Here is a 17,498-nt window from a genome sequence, read left to right as displayed (position 1 = left end):
GTCCCGCATCTTGTGTGTGTGCACGAACAGAAAACAACGGAAAGAAAACATATCATGTTCTGATGATGATAAACATGAATATGCATCTTGAGGGCAAACCCTCAAGATGAGATACGGCCGTCATCTCTAGGTTCAGGGGTGTTGGGCCCTGATCCAACACCCACTCTTAGGAACACAGGAAATGACATTTCCTACGTTTAGCAGGACACAGAGGGAAAAGACAGAGAGAGGTTGACGGAGACAGCTTAGAGGGGAGAGCGAGGGAGAGAGTGGGAGTTTCTAAGTGGGAACAGAGCTTTTTCTGTTTCATATTACAGAGAAAAGAGGAGAAAGAGGAGAGGAGTTAATGGTGGGTAAGGGCTCTGGTGGTTTGTGCAGCCAGCCTCCGTTTTGAATGTAGCTGCTTTTGAAAGTGCTGTGCAGTTATCTAGGTTTATGGATTCGCTGACTGTGGAAAATGTATTTCTCTATAGTGGTCCTTGTCCTGACTAAGACTCTGGTCACAGGTAAGTTTACTTTGTTTGCAGCAATGAAGCTCAGCAGAATTGAAAGAATGGGGCGAAACAGAGTAGCAATTGGTGCACACAGTAACATGTAAAACATACTGTTGTTTACTTTTAGTATGAATACCTTATTTTTATGAAAGAAGCACAGGAAAAAAACGTGTATGTGTTTTAATTGGGGGGGGGGTTGCATGCATTTAAAGTGATTCTTGTAAGACTTATGTTTCTCCTGGTTTTTGACAATAAATCAAGACAGTCATAAATCACATGTATAATTCACACAGATTGATAACGTCTGCATGACTTGACCCAGATTTTTTTAATTGACTGGGCTGCCTCTTGGCCCAGTCAAGAAAGAGGTGAAAATCTGCCACACATGGAAAGGTAATTCTTATTTAGCTAAATGTTTTAGACTTATGAAAATTTTGGTCTCTATGATCAATCACACATTTTGCACTAATGTTGAGGAGTCAGCTTTTTCCAGAAGCTTGAACTGCACATGAATACATCCTAGAAACTTTTTCTGCTCATGATGTTGCATTATATAATGTTGGACCTAACCTGGGGCAGATTCCCAACTGACATAACAAGAACGACAACAAAAAAGCAGCAGCAGATGTTCCCTGTTATCCCGTCTGCAAGGATTACTGCGCAGAGGATCAATGTTTCCCACCTGTAGCATATCTTTGCCTGTCTAATCACACTTATAGACTCATATTCTGTGTCAGACACGCGTGACTCTGCTTCCATCAGAAGAAAACAAAAATAAGCAGAAAAAAACAAAAAAACAGTTGTGCAGAACTTATGATTTGTTGATTTCCATATTGACCAGAATTGCTTTTTACCAGTACAGGCAAAATTCCCTTCTGGTGATGGAAGACACATACAAGTAGAACCAGTCATACTTTATGCTTTTGACAGCATAAATCCTACAAGCCACTGTGGGTGTGTGTACAAGCTTAGTTTGTGTAAATGCCACAATTAACTGTAACTGTCAGGGAATACATTGTTATTAAAATGATCTCAGACCATTCCAAGGGGGGGACATTTTCAACTCCTGTAATTTACAAATTGAAAAAAAGCAAAAAAAGAGTCACGCAAGTCGAGTCGTTCAGTGACTGTCTGACATACTATGGAAAAGGAGTGTGTTTTTGAACACTGTAATTTTTTTATTAAGAGTTTAAGAAACAAAACATAAATTTAAGTGATACATGAGGAAAGAATTCAACTTTAATGAAAGTTCTCCATAATGTCTCAACATCTTTTAAAGTTTTTCTCTGAACTTCTCATTTTGAGAAGTTATCAAGAGAGTGAGGCTATAACACAACATCCTCAAAATCTACATTTTTGGCTGACAATCTTCACATCATGGATGCAGCCAAATACAGGAAAATCCTGAAAAAGTAAACTGTTGGAGGCTGTAAAAAACTTTAGACTGTGGCAGAAGTTCACCTTTCAGAATATTAAATAATCTAAAACATGCAGCCATAGCTACAGTAGATTAGATTACATCTTCATTACATATTCAATGCCGAAATGGCCCAGTCAAAGTCCAGGCCTTAATCCAATTACAATCTGTGGCAAGACTTGAAAAGATATTTTTCCAGATGTTTTCCATCAAGTCTGTCTCACTTTGGTCTACCTTGCTAAGAAGAATGGCCAAAAATGTCTGTGTGTGAATGTGTGAATACAAATACACTCGTATTTCTGAATTTTTACTTAGACATTTTATAAACCAACGATAATTTTCCTGTTGTATGCAGTGTTACAAGCTTTGAATGATCTGTTTATGTGAACTCCAGTCTGTTTTTTGCCAACAGAAGTATGTCACACCCTGAACGTGACGGTCACCCCTGGGCCTTTGGTCTTAGTCGCAGAGAGACACAACTTGACTTTGTCCTGTCTGGTGTCTGAAAAAAAGTGGATCAACAGTGTCCTCATTCTCCGCTGGTTCTTCTTGCCTTTCACTCCGCCGACTCCCAGACCTCCTCCTTTACCGACCACTTCTCCAACTGCACTCCCACCCTCCCAGTTTCTGATTGTAAGGATAGGGATCAAGAAGATGCAGCAGTATGGCAACTACAGCCGTCGCTTCCCCCAGCCAAAGTTTCACTTATTTGACGACGCGGGGGGAGAAGTGTACCGGTTGCTCATCATCAATGTCACAGGGACGGATCAGGGCTTTTATAGCTGTAGAGTTCAGGAGATCCGAAAATACAAAACCACATGGAGAGCCTCGTCCAATGGCTCCAGCACCACACAGCTGACAGGTAACTGAAAAATACATTTCAGCCTCTTTTTCCTCTACAGCTTAAACTTGGTTTGCATAGTCAAAAAAACAAACAAACAAAAAAACAAAAGACAAATGTGACTGCTTTCCAATTGAAAAAAAGAAAAACACACACAGTTACAGTTTGGAATCTAAGGGAGCATCAAAATTTACAATTAATTGTATTGTAAATTGTGGCTTTGCATCTTTTGTTTTATAGGAATATTTTTTGTAAATACATGAAAGAAAATGACATTTTTATATGTATTCATCATATGATGATAATTTCTTGCCACTCTATGCCTATGTCAGTAGATGACTCTCCTGATGTTCATTATCTTTGTGAAATCCAGTGTCCAGGTGACTGAAGCTAATAACTAGTTGGAAAGGAAACGGCATAAAAACACCATAAACTTAAAAAAGGGGGATTTTATTTAAAAGCTATTTATTTGACCTTTGACCTTTTGTTGGGTTTCCACTGAAAAGATATTCAGTCCAGAAGAGAAAGATTATCAAGTTGCACCACCAATAATCTGTCTGTGTGATACACATACAGAGAAAAATACAAGTGAAGTAAATTTAATCAGAGTTTCTGATAGTAAAGTACCATAAAATATTACAGAGAAAAGTGTTGCCCATATTTATGGCATAGTGTTCCGGTAACACTTCCATGTTCCATTATCAGGATGTTTCACACAGTAAGATTAATGATGACGCACAAACTCTGACCTGTTTCCTGTGAAAATAATGGCTTCTTTGTAAATAACCCCTCAATGCAAACAGGAGGACAGTTCAAACATTTATTAAATAGGGTTTAAATAAACTACTTTTAGAACTGCATGGTGGTGTCATTAGTAGCGCTACTCCCTCTCAGCAAAATAGGTTCTGGGTACAAATCCCAGTCTGGGAGCACGGAGGTTAGATGTTCTCCCCATGTACCCATGTATGGTTTCTCTGGTTTCCTCCGACAGTCCAAAAACATGACTGTTAGGTAAGATGGTCTGTAAATTGCCATTAGATATGCGTGTGTGAATGTTGTTTGTTCTGTGTGTTTCTCTGTTGCCATGTGATAGACTGGCGATCTGTCAAGCGTGTACCCCGCCTCTTGTACATTTACTGCTGAAGTTAGACTCAAGCTCCGCTACAACCCGTTTTATTTTTTTTGTGTTTGGAGTTGATTTAAGATGACATAAGTCCACTTTGGTCCTTTTGGACTAGTTCTGAGCTTCGGTCTCTTGGCTGCAACTAATCTGGGTTTATCCTTAATAAAAATGCCAGGGGAGTCATTTACTGTGTGTAAAATTTGATCTCACTTCAAAACTCCTACCTTGCACAAACATAAGTTTTGTAATTCTCTCTTGGCATTGATTAAACCAAATCTTGTAATTTGCATGACACATTAAGACGCATGTGGCTAATTGTGTATTTCTGAATGTATGAGTAACAAATCAGTGCTACATTCCTCTCTGTTTATCGACTCAGGGTACCCTCACTTTTTCTCTCATGTAGGAGGAAGCCAAGCCCCCTGACCTACTGACCCCAGTGGTCAACAGCTCAAACTGTATGCTTCCTTTTCAGTGTAGAAAAGAAACCATTTAGGGAAGCTTTTAAATAAAGTTAGGGGTTAGTTTTGATAGATAAACACTTGATTAAAAGCTTGTTATTGGAACAGTTTTAATTAACATAAAGAAATTATATTTTAAATCAGTCAGTCACTGGGTTTCTTCTCTTTCACTATCATTTATGTGATCACTAAATTTTACGCAGTACGGGAACAATTTAGAGAATTAGATTCGGCATTTTCAAAGGATTATCGATGAGCCCTACAGTTCGGTTCACTTTTGAGAATTGGATGTAAAAAAAAAAAAAAAGAAAAAACAAAGAAAATATACAATAAAAAAAGTGGAAAAAAAGCCAAGAAATGCAGTGTTTTAGAATCAGACTGCCATAACTTTATTTTTTAGGCTAAACAGATTAACAACTGTAATTCAGGCAACATGACAAATGATTTCACATTCCTACATATATTAATAGTAAAAGTGTCCTGCACCATCTGGCCTCTCTACAGGTGTATCTGTTCAGCACTGCTCTTCAGCAAATCACAGAAAGCAAAGGGGGATTTCTACTGTAATTATTCTGAAAGAATTTGTTTAGAACTGATTCATCCTGCTGAGACATATTCTTCTTCTAATCTATCAATACAAAACCATGTTTTTGTTTTTGTTTTTGTTTTTTGTAAAGAGCAAGAAAAACAAAGAAGTGTTTTTCATGTAGCTGCAGGAGGAATTAGACTTGAGTGTGAACCCAGTTCTCAGGCATTTCCATCCCAAAACAATGATCTCACACAGCCAACAGTATAACTCCATGTATGAATATGAGGGGGAAAGGGCAGTGGTGCTGAGCTGGCAATGTTCTTAAACTCACATGATGTCAGCATCCTGGGATAACTGCACTTTTATTTAAGTCACCAAGACTCAGAGAAATATTCCTGGAGAATTAAGTTTCAGCTGCTTTAGCCATGGTCAAATCCCCCACAGCAATTTTATTGGCGCTTAAGGATTAAATGTGGTCATGTGAAACGTATGTGACGGTAAATAATTCTCCACAAGAATGATCCAACTGAGATTGTCATAGATTTATGACACAAAAGTAGAACTTTTATTGGAAATCTCATTCTTAAACATTGTGCTGTTGCTAAATGTTTATCTAGTGAAGTCCATTTTTGTACACAGGAAAACTCAAAATGTGAACGTGCTACAGATTTAATTACATTAAATGCGACTTTAAAATGTCATTAAAGTATGACTAATATGACTAATCCAGGTATAATTTGGTTGTTTGTACCTGATGAAAAGCACATCTCGATTTTCATGTGGTTACACATGGCTGCTGTTTGGACTTTTGCACATTTTTTTTTCATTTTATACCTTCAAACCTCTGACTTTTTTATTCCAGTTTTGTGTGCCCAATGCAATTAGCCACACAAAATTAGACCAATTAGACCAATGCACAGTAGTGATAAATGTAAAAGTTAAAACAACATCATAGGTAGGAAGTGTAGCCATCCTTTGTTGTTTTAGGTGCAAGCTTTTTGGAGTAGGTCTGTTTGAACAACTAGAGACTGATATTTACGTCATTTAGTCTTTTAAAAAAAGCTCCAGCTTTTAGATTGGATGATAAATGTCTCTTTCCAATTCAATTAATGTGTGGACTTTTACTAGGCTGTGGTGACATGAATATGTTACAATCTTAATGATTTCATTGTAGCTTTGGCAGTATGTTTGGTCACCCATGTTTGGCTTGTGGCAAACCAAAAAAAAATATTCTCTTAATAGTAGTCTACTACTACTCTCCTCTTCCACAAAGGCACAATTTGTGGAGTTCAGGACGAGATGAGCAACCAGTTGGCTACTCATCTGATTAATGCTCTTAATAGCTGTGCCACTCTGTTTGCATTTTAAGATGTTAAAAAAGTTCAAGGGCTATGAAACTTTTGCAAGGCGCTGCACATTTTGCTTATTTTATACTAGGAAAGCATAAAGGTTCAGGTCAGACAGAGTCGTCTGACAACGCCCTGCCCTATATTCAGGGCACGCTTAGGAAGCCACGCAACCTCAGGCATCCCAGAGATGCATTGACCACAGAGCAAGGAAATACAAGAGCTGATATTATAAGAGTAAACAATGAAGGGAGGGGGGTGCTGTAATCCAGGGAACCCCTTAGTTTCCAGTTTTCAGTCTTCACTCAACACTTAAAGTTATAAATTATTCATATCCCAAAGATTCTGCCAAACAAGACAAATGTTTGCTTTATTACATCCCAAATTAATCCATTTAAACCAAACGTTTGAGTTCTGTCTGCTGCTTTCTGTACCGACGGCCCGAATCTCTCTGTGCACTGGATTTAGATTTACAACACTTTCCACATCTTCACTTTTCCTTTCTGGATGAGTGCAGATGAGCCAACAGCTGCAACATGTTCATTCTGGGCTGTATATATATGTTTTAGCATAAACGTGGCACCATTCGGTGGACAGTCAGCATTTTGCAGACACATCTGTATAACATATGTACATATAAAAGCTCCTGACAGCCGACCTGTTGACCTCAGACTGCGCGGGTTAAAAACAACCATTTCTCAACTTGAGTCTTTTTTCCCCATCAGCTGAGCACTCAAAGAGTTCAGACTCAAGAGGTTATTATGTATATCCATTTATCCACAAAAGGTCAATGGGGACTAGACAAGTGGGGTACAGATTATGATACAGGAATAAATTTTAAAAAATGACTTTCATGCATCTTTTTTTCTGTTTCACCAAGAAAAAGCATCTTTGTAACATCAACAATGCAAGACGATTTTGAAGTTTCTAAGTCTAACAAAAAGAGTGAATTTGCTGTGCAAATGTAAAATAGTTTTTTTTTTCCTATGTTTGTAATGTGGATTTTCATGCCACATACTTGTACATGACAGAAATTAGTCAGTTTTCAAGTTCAGTCAATACAGTTTGCAAACTAGTGTTCAAGAAGAAAATCCCAACCACATCATTCCTCACACAGAACATAAAACAATATGCAACTTTACATAAAAAAAACAAAAACAAAACAGAGGAAGCCATTAGATGGAGAACAAAGCAGATCTGATTTTGAATGAAATCTAGTGGTCTGGAAACAGACCTGACCGGGGCGGACCCCGCCTCTCGCCCAACGTCCAGAGTTATTCATATGGATGGATGGATGGATGGATGGATGGATGGATGGATGGATGGATGGATGGATGGATGGATGGATGGATGGATGGATGGATGGATGGATGGATGGATGGATGGATGGATGGATGGATGGATGGATGGATGGATGGATGGATGGATGGATGGATGGATGGATGGATGGATGGGACTGGAAATGATTGTGAAGTTACTCTGATTTGATGCAGTTTTCTTGAAAATTATTTATGCACATCAACAAAACAACTATGAAGTGACAGTCAAAAGCGAATACGCAGAATGAAAGAAAATCTCCCCATTTTTATCCGAGAGGAGCTGCCCAGTGAGGCCTGCAGCTTGGTGGATGTCCCCACTGTGGGTTTGGCTGATGCTTTTGAGCAGTTTTCTTTCTTTTTTTTTTTTTTTTTCTTCACAGCAGTGGTTTGGATATTTCCATAAACCATTGAGGTTGTCTGCTCCATTGGGTCAGTGCCCACAGACATCAGCGATTTATAAAGATAGACTTGGAAATTTTATGTTCTTTAAGTGCTGCGTTCTGCTGACTTACTGCAACATGTTTGCTTCTACAGTGCACTTTACTCCTGAGAATGACAGCAGCGAGGGGCTCTGGGTTTTATTTGCAGGTAATGTCTTAAATCTCTAGATCTTCGTATAACCTTTAATCACACATAACCTGGACAAAACATTTTTTTTTTGTCTCCGAACCAGATGTGTATTTGTGTGCCGTGTTCATCTGCTCCCTGGGCCTGCTGTCCATCTTTATGTTCTCCCTCGTTTTAACGTGCCAGTACTTCCACAGGAGACACAGATTGAAAGGTAAATCCACGCTTTTTTTTCTCTACAATAACTAGAATGTACAAAATGAAGTGTCACCTGTAGTTCTTACAACACACTATCACATTCACAATGATCTTTCTTCTGATTTCTCCACAGCCAGTTACCTTTTCGTCAAATGTCCAGAAAGCAGGTACTACGCTGTTTTTTTAAAGACTCTTACAAAACATTTTGACAAATCAAAATGGTAAACAAAATAAACATTTAAATGTTTAGTTCAGTCACAAATATCTCTTCCTGAAATGTCATAATTAGGTCATTCCTTTTGTATCACTTTGCAGTTGTAATCCTGTCTTTCTATCAAAACAAAGTCTATAGGTTGCTTCAGAAACAATAAGCTCGAAGGATTTTTAATAGTCAGGAAGGCTGAAGCACTTAACTTTTCTAAGCCTAATTAAGCCAATTATTTTTGTTCTCATTCCTGTGCAAGTCTCAATCTTACATATTTGGGAGTTTATTATTTTTTTTACCAAGTTAGCAAAATAAAATTGCATCATGTAATGTGACATTTCGGTTTTACTGACCTTTTGATTTTACTGCTACAGCAGCTTGATGAAATCAGGGAAAACACGCAACTGCAATACTGTTGCTGAATACTGCTGTGACATTTTCTTGACTTTTGTTTTGTGAGCTTTACAATCTTGGCCAATAAAAATCTATAACAAGAGAGGGAAAATCTATCCAACAGGTCAAGAAATAATAGGGAACAACAGGGTAGATATGTTAACACAAGAAAGCAAACGGCCGAAACACACTTTTTATGGGGAAATCACCGGTGATCTTTGGATCTTCTGTTCTTTGCAGTTCTGGAGAGACTGTTACCAGCTCCAGCAGCTGCTCCAATTCTCCCCCAAGAACACGAAGAAAAGAGACGAGGCAGCAGGTTGACAGAGGACCAAAAGTGACACCACCTGAAGAGCCACTGTTTCAGCCACCCATCAGAGGTACAAGATTGTGTTTTAGCTCTTAGAAGTAACCACATAAGCCTTCAGCATTCAGCCTATTTACCCTGCAGATCCTGTTGAAAAGCCATGATCTCAGTGTGGACAAAAGTAAAAGATCATTAGAAGTGAACCTCTCCAGCTCCGAATGAAAAAGAAAGCTTGGTTCAGTTTTTCTTCTCTTTCTTGCGGTTAAATTTCATGTCTCATTCCTAACACATGTGGAAGCATTAAAAAAAAAAAGTCCCAAAGGGAGGCAAGAGGTCAAAGCCCACAAAAAAAAAGACATCGCCAACTAAGAGCAGACATTAAATCTACGCCGAAACACTAACTCATCAAACGATGGTCTTGTTTCACTTCTAAGCAACATCTTGCTTGAGTTAAACGTCGACTTCAAAACACACAGTGACATTTGTGGATTCAAATCTCCAGGCTGTTGTTTTTCACACAGTTAAGTTTCTCACATTTGCTTTTTTTCTTGCAGCGCCTGTCGCAGCAAACAGACCTCAGAAGCCCAGAAGGTTGAAGACTCAGCAGAGGAGATCTGCTACCGTAAGTCCTCCAGTCTGCCTACTGGATGCCATAAACACGGGCAGGGCTCCATTATGCGTTTTTAATTTTTTAAGACGTTTTTCCTTTTATTTTGTTCTTCAAGAGCAGATTTGTTATTGAAATACGCACAAGAGGGAATATGTTTCACGACCGCGTGATTGTCTACCAGAGTTTATTGCCGTCGCTTCATTCAGTTATGAGCTTGATAATTCTATTTAGCATTATTGCTTCAGAAACTCAATTATTTACTTAGAGTGCTTCATTGGTTTAATATCCACAATGAAAGCCCCAAACGAGTACATTCAGAGGAAAACTAACTCAAATTCAGGACCACCAGTGTCTCCCGCTTGTGCTGCGCTTGAGATTTCGCTGTGAAAAGAAGCTCGGGAGATGCAAGCGTTCAACATGCGGATCAGATTAGTGCAATTAGAGAGATCTGAGGGTGCTGAATAGGACTCCTTTGGCAGCAGATGTTTTCAAGTACACTGAATGTTCCCAAAGCTCCTGCTAAAAGCAGTAAACGCATAGTTTCTGCAGCCGACGAGATGCTTGGCGAGGGAATGCTGAGCAGACTACGTTCCTCATTTGCGTTATCTGCCAGCTAAATTCCTCTCTTGTTTTTCCTCTTCCTCCTCTAGTCCCGAGTCTCACAAGAAGACAGTCTGACATACGCAGAGCTGGAGTTAGTCCGACCGCGGCAGGAGCCACCAGTCTCCCCCAGCCCTGACGCCACACCCTCCAGCTCCGACACTGTGTACGCTCAGATCCTCTTCCAGGAAGAAAAGCTATAGACCTGGCAGCTCGGCACCTCCTGGTGAGGGGCAGAGGTCCAGTTCTCCACCCAAAACTGAACTAAGCAGCATCTAAAGGGACATATTTATAATCTACAAGCATGATATTTAGCTGTTTTCGATGAAAGACGCCACGTTTGAGGGTAAGTGAGTGGTTTGGAGTGTGCTCTGTGCAGGTCAAGTCCTGCACACCTATTTTATTGGGGTCCTTTGCTTATTGACGTGGTCACTGGCCAGTGAGTCTGTTGTTTATAGTCCCGATTTAACTATCGTCTATAAACCTATGAGACTTTGTTGAAATAAACTATTGTCTAGAATTTTTTAGTTTTTGTTTTTTTACCGCAGCATCATGTCACTTTAACAATCAGCTTTTTAAGCAAACTCATTATTACTGTATTAAAACTCAATATTGTTATGTGCTGTGGTCTGAAGTCTTTAATTTAGAAAAGTGCAGAAATATTAGAAATACACACAGCAAACCTCAGTCACAATGCCTTTTGTTTCGACAATGCCAAAAGATGCACAGGATTAGGTGAATAAAACTCCAGCAATACATTCCTATGCATCTGATAAGATAACTAATAATTATTTGGGGAATGTCAAAATAGTCTGCTGCATGACCGTCTTTGAGAATTTACATTTCTACCCGTTTTTCCAGAAGGTATTGTTCTAGGATCGGCCATGGGTATTTTGATAGCCGATCATACATAGCGAGATGTGTTTTTGAACAAAATGGTTTGTAGCTAAACTAAGTTTCCTCTTTTGTGCCTGTTATGATAATCACACATTTACTGAACTGACACTGAGAACCTCTGTGCTTTATGCACCGTTTGGTGCTAAACCTATAAATAAGTGAAGATTAATTTGCCACTACAACAAGAGTGTATTGATCATGCATAATACCTGCAAAAACACCTGCTTCAGGATAATTCCTGAAGCAGGTGGTTAACTGGTAACAGGTACGATATTGACATCCTATGACCTTTTGACAGAACCCAACTCCAAAAATTAAATCGTTTGTCAAGTTACGCAGACACAGGGATGAGGATTCATCTACAGGGTTGAAATGGCTCCAACTTATGAAAGTCCAATCTATTTTGTCACAAATATATTTACATATGATTTCCAGGTCAAGAATGAAGTTATTGAAATGTTGCCTATGGCTGCTATTTTGGCTTTGTAACAGTAGAATCCTTCTAGTTAGATTTATGCAGTATAGTGTAAGCACCCATGTGCTGCAGGCTTAAGTAGCCTGAAAATATGGTGCTTGAATGTGGTAATTCAATCATTTTATTGCACTTCCACCCTTGATGTGCATAATCTGTGCATTAATATTACAATTATGAAAAATTTGCAATATATTGTGCAGCACTACTTTCATTTCCTCACATTTAGAAATTGCTGGAAATTATTAGAAATTACTGCATTTGTTACTCTGCCAAAGATAACTATTATTGGACATTTTCTCTTTGTGGGAAACAAAGAAATTGGCTACGTTCATTAGAGCGTTAAGGACTTTTATCGGTATTTTTATCTGATTCACGACGCAAAAAGCAAAAGGCCCTCCTCTTGGGTCACTGTTTTGATAAATCTTTCATAAAATGCCAGAAATGAGTCCAATCAGCGTGTAAAACTGGCATTTTAAATCCAGAAAGCAGTACATACAGGGAAGGTGAAGGGTGCAAGCCAGTTTGTGAAGGTCAGTGTGAAGAACGGAATGAAGATGGAGGTGCCTCCAAAAAGAGAATGATGCACATCTACACTCCTTTTATAGCGAGTGGGAGCGAGACAGAGAGACCATCATCCCCCCACGGTTCACACTGACTGGGATGAACCCGCTAATGACTACATTTATTCAAATTAGACTAATTGTAATCATGGTTAATAATTAGCTTTACAGTGCATTATAATTGGGTTAGGCTACAAGATGGTTCTGCCTAGGTGCAATAATTTATTTGATTTAATTATTCTGAGGAACCCAGTGGTTTGACATCTCATATCATAAAACCAGCCGTGTAGAGAGAATGGAGATGGCTGTTGTCTTTAGAGAAGGTCAACGCTCGCTCTCTGGGAAAATTATGAGGACTATTTTCCACTCTATTAAGCCACTCCACTTAGCACAATTAGCCACACACACAAAGGTTAAAGAGAAGGACCCCGTCCTTTATGATAGAGGAGTGGTGCATTTGCTTGAGAGTCACAACAACAAACGTAACACAAGCAGGACTCCGGAGTTTCCACAGTCCAGCATGAGTATTTGTTTACTGGCTTTTATGTGATAAACCGTCACAAAGTAACAGATAAGACATGGAAGGAAAACTCATACATAGTTTAATTTTAATTTTTTTTAAACAAAAACCTGAAAAGTATGACATACATTTGTATCCAGGCCATCCCCATTCAAATCCTTTAACTTTGCACAAGAGACTGGAATGTTTGCTGTTTATTTGAAAAATAACTCATGCTCGGTCAGGTTGGTTGGAAAACAAGCCTTGCCTGAGATCATCTGTTGAATTTAGATCTGGATTTTTAACTTGAATGTGCTTTCTTCTAAACCATAGATGACAAATTCAGACTTTGGCCCACAAGATTATTCCAGATGTTTGCCTGACATGGGCTGCTGGGAGAAAGCACATGGCCTCAAAGACAACTTCCAGATTTCTCTGCTGGGCTGTTAAATTGAAATTTAGCTCACAAGGATTTAAAAAAAAAAAAAGAATGTGTGAGATTTATTTGACTTTTTATTGTGTCTTATTTGACATTTCCTCCCTGTAAGTGTTTAATTTTGGCTTGTGGTGTATGTGATTTTGACATTTTGTTCTCTTCCAGAAAGGTGAAACCTCTTCTTCCATTTCTCCATAAAAGCCAAATTTGTTAACTGCACAGTTCAGTTGTCCCGTCACCAGCTTGTCCAACCTTAACTGTGAATCTATGTTCCTCTTCTAGAATTACTATAGGCAGATAATGGATTGAGTAGGACTGCGTGAGATGTTCAAAGACTTGGATATCGCTCTACAACCTGACCTGGTTTTAAACTATTTGCACAACTTTATCTCCGACATGTCTGCTGTGTTGCATTAGGAATTAACTTTCAAGCTGCCTCTTGTTAAATGGCTGAGATTCAAAGCGGGACTTTGTGGTCCGTCCCTCAGCGATGGATCTAAAGAGACATATTTGTCTTTGGGAAACCATAAACATGCAAAGAATCTGTGACAAGCATAAAGCGTCCCTCAACAAGACCCAAACACATTTTAAATCCCCCCACATCCAAAATTCCGCGCCAAGAATTATGATCCGAGGAAACAGTTAAATTCTCCTAAGCACCACATTATGAAGCAAAGTAAAAACACATTGTGAAAAACAAAACCCAGTTCCTGTCTGACAAACATCCTGAACCCTGCACGCCACAAACATTCACCACAGAAAGCATCTTGTAGTGCAACATGCAAACTTGTGTGCATCGCTTTTTACTATTTTTACTAAAATGACCTAATAATTATTTCATAATATAGTACTTTATACCGGTAATTATTCACTATAAAACCATTTAAACGCTCCGTGTTGTCTGTATTCACACACACATCCCCTTCTAAAATTGAAAACTGAAATTGTAGAAGGCAGTCTCTTTTTTTTTTAATAAACTTCAACTGTAGACCTTGGTCACTTCTCTTGATGCACCAAAGCTTTATTTTATTTATTACACATTTTTTTGCTCATTACACATACTCTTTTGCTTATTGTTGAAACTTTTAAGAAGTTTCAACAACCTGACACTGGTCTCCTTCATAAGAGAGGCGAAAGAAACGATTTCACAAAAATGTCTGTTCATGATTTTATTTATGTTCACCAACATCCATTATTTACACAGCAAAATACATAATTAAATATACTTATAAGTGAAAAATATTGCTTTGTGTATAATTTGATTCCATGTTAACTACTATATCTACAAGACAGCAAATGTCAAACACCTTCTACTGCTCAGCCAATGTCACACAGGAGAGTTTTTCTCTCAGACTATTTCCTCATGGAGCATCATGGTACTCAGGCATTTCCACGGTAACAATCGCTCAGTCGCAGACCCAGGTGAAAACTCTGCCCCAAGCGTCTCCAGCCAGCAGGGTCGCATGAGTCCTGCACAAATGAGGGTAAGCATGTTGTGAAGCATCCAGTGGAAGCAAATTTGACAAGATTCTTATTAAAAACTACATTCAATAAAGATTTTACTAGTCAGGGGAAATAAATAGATGTCGGTTTCTGCTATAGTAAAGCCTATAAAAACAATTATCCAGGTTTTCGCATAGTTGAATAATTTGCTACCTCCTATGTGCACAAAGGAGTGTTAACTGCAGATCCTTCCTCCCAGCATCTTTAAGGCTTTATAAATAGTTCTGCTCCAAACAAACTCAGTGACTATCACTTTGTCAACTGTAGTTTTTCTCATTTCAAATAGCATCGCTGCTGTTATTTGCACATTCATGTTGTTTTCACATCCTGTATATGTTATGCACATGCATATTTGTATATATACACACATCTTGTACATATTCTCTTTTTCTAAATGACCCACCTCAGGTTCACATGCATTTTAAACAGCATGTGATATTTTAAATAACTGCACAGTATTATTATTTTCTTATGGTGTATATTTACCACCTTTATCTATAACGTCTAAAGTTATAACACATGAAACTCTGCCAAGACTAATACGTAAGCTGGTTTTGTGCTCATCAATGTCTGGACATTTGAATACTAAGCATTAGCCTGGCTGGCTTTTATTTTAATCTCCAGAAATGATGAAACAAGGTTTCGATTCATCAGTGTCATAACCTAATGACTGAGATGAAAAAAAAAACAAAAACACACCCATTACTTTTCCAGGGTTTTCAAAACTATGTAGAAACCATCATTAAAGCACAACTTATTTGTAAGTTGTGAAATACAAATAACACTTAGAATAAATACACAGTTGAGCCCCAAATCATGCACACCTCCGTCAAATTTCAGACTAAAGTACTATTTATTAAAATTGAAAATTATGTTTTGGTGTCCGTACTTTTCTCTGTAAGAGAAAGCGACAGATTAGAGTGATGGCAAGTAATAAATGGATTTTTTTCTTGATAATTGAAAATGGAATAAATAACTTTTGACATATGTTTTTAATGTTAAATAAGAATAACATGGGTATTTTAATCTTAAAAAAGAAGTCTGACTATTTTATGATGTTTTGAAATGCCTGTCTCATGTCCCACCACAAAAAAACTTATTGGTTAAAGCAAAATAACTCTAGAGCAAAATCTGCCAGGATTATTAGTAATAGTAATTAAACACAGCAAAATGCAGTCATTTCCACTGCTGAGAGTTGGTGCGTGGTGTCTGTACCTGGACATGGCCAGGGCGGTGATGGCGGGACTGTCGTTGGAGCGGCGCTGTGACATGCTCTGACCTCTGCTCAGCTCCCGACATAACACCAGACATCTCCTCCAGCCTTTCCCCCGGCCCGAGGCGCTCCCTACGGATCCATCAAGAGAGCACATCCACTTACTCCAAAATAACCAGTGAGCTTAACGTTGTGGCACCCAGCGGTCCTCACAAAACAATTAAACTGTACATTAACGCGTGTCCGTCTGCAGTCAGCGGGCAGTAAAAGGGAGAAAATTCCCTCAAATATAAAAGCTTCAGGGTTACGTAAAGACTTGTCTCAATGTAATTGGAAAGCATAATACTCCTATGAGGTGACATGAGGCTGTAACCAACGTATGCTAAATTGGATCTGGGTATTATTGCTTTCTAAATTATACAAACACACACACACACGCACGCATACGGGCACGTCAGCAGAATTATTCATCAGTGTTTACTGCCTCTATGTTTAATAACTTTACAACAACATAATTCTTGCTAGCCATAATGCTAGCGAGGGGTAGGGTGAGCACTAGGAGCGTTCGTCTGGAAAAGACAGAGTCTAGCGCTGAGCTGAGCAGTTAGACGCCATCATAAGGATTTATTTCATTAAGGTGAGGATGACCCTTTTTTCCACAGCTGAATACGAGTTGGTTTTAGAGTTTTCTTACAGTCAACCGCATACATTTGTACCATTATAATACACACACTCATATCTTATAGCACTGTCAGTAACATTACCATCTCTCTCTATCTGGTCCTGCCCTGGGGACATGGGTTCTTCTGGAGGGCCAGGTAATTGTGTTCTGGTGTACTCTGTCCTCCATATCTGTATGAGAGACACATAACGAGTGGCAAAATTATAGACATAATTCAACATAATAACAAGCATGCTCACACTTGAACACACCCACCTCACACTACCAGTGTAATGATTTGGTAAGGGCAGCGTTTGTGTGTGCGTGCTGTGCACGTGGCACGGACACACACACTCTCCAAGCGAAGCACAATTCAGATTTTGCCGCTTTGATTGCAAGGAGGCAGCATGTGGTAATGTTAATCCTGAGTAAAAACACTCAGCCGACACACACGCCACCTTTATGTTGTCATTAATAACTTCAGTGGACATTCAAAAGGGCATATGTGAGGATAATATCAAAGTAATGACTACGTGGCAGAATAGTGGAAAGTAGACTATATAAAAACAGTGCAAAGAGAAATGAGTCTGACTTGCTATACACAGTGCTCTGCAAAAGTATTCATACCTCTTGAACCATTCCTAATTTTGGCATATTACAACAAAAAACCTTAATGTTTTTATTGATGGAAAAATTATACAAATTTTCACATTTTTAACTAATAAAACCCTAAAATAGTATGACATACATTTGTATTCAGCTCCCACTGACCCTCCAACAATTTTTTTTTTCCTTTTTGGATTTTCATCAATGTACCTTCATTTATCTTTCCTTCAAGTTCCTG

At 38.6% G+C, this 17,498-nt stretch overlaps 2 protein-coding genes across 3 annotated transcripts in view; one reads left to right on the top strand and one right to left on the bottom strand.

The window, feature by feature from the left end:
* Nucleotides 1-221: 221 nt before the first annotated feature.
* Nucleotides 222-11,028, top strand: vstm4a (V-set and transmembrane domain containing 4a). Its single transcript, XM_014982525.2, has 8 exons — nt 222-506; nt 2,324-2,773; nt 8,065-8,118; nt 8,204-8,311; nt 8,429-8,462; nt 9,134-9,273; nt 9,755-9,822; nt 10,461-11,028. The coding sequence occupies exons 1-8, from the start codon at nt 458-460 to the stop codon at nt 10,611-10,613; spliced, it is 1,056 nt and encodes a 351-aa protein (XP_014838011.2). The 5' UTR covers nt 222-457; the 3' UTR covers nt 10,614-11,028.
* Nucleotides 11,029-14,431: 3,403 nt separating this feature from the next.
* The window catches only part of wdfy4 (WDFY family member 4), a 53,821-nt gene continuing 50,754 nt past the window's right edge, over nt 14,432-17,498 (bottom strand). For both annotated transcript variants that reach the window (XM_088013524.1, XM_014982510.2), the window contains exons 63-65: nt 16,758-16,845; nt 15,996-16,125; nt 14,432-14,747 (exon numbers count right to left, since the gene is read on the bottom strand). In XM_088013524.1, coding sequence (XP_087869650.1) covers nt 14,684-14,747; nt 15,996-16,125; nt 16,758-16,845 — 282 coding nt within the window. In that variant the 3' untranslated portion in view covers nt 14,432-14,683. The remainder of the gene's footprint in view (nt 14,748-15,995; nt 16,126-16,757; nt 16,846-17,498) is intronic.

Source organism: Poecilia mexicana, unplaced genomic scaffold (genome assembly GCF_051168715.1).
Source record: "Poecilia mexicana isolate PSO_F unplaced genomic scaffold, ASM5116871v1 scaffold_15, whole genome shotgun sequence".
NCBI lineage: Eukaryota > Metazoa > Chordata > Actinopteri > Cyprinodontiformes > Poeciliidae > Poecilia > Poecilia mexicana.
Note: the sequence above shows the minus strand (reverse complement) of the source record. Positions and strands in the feature narration are given on the sequence as shown.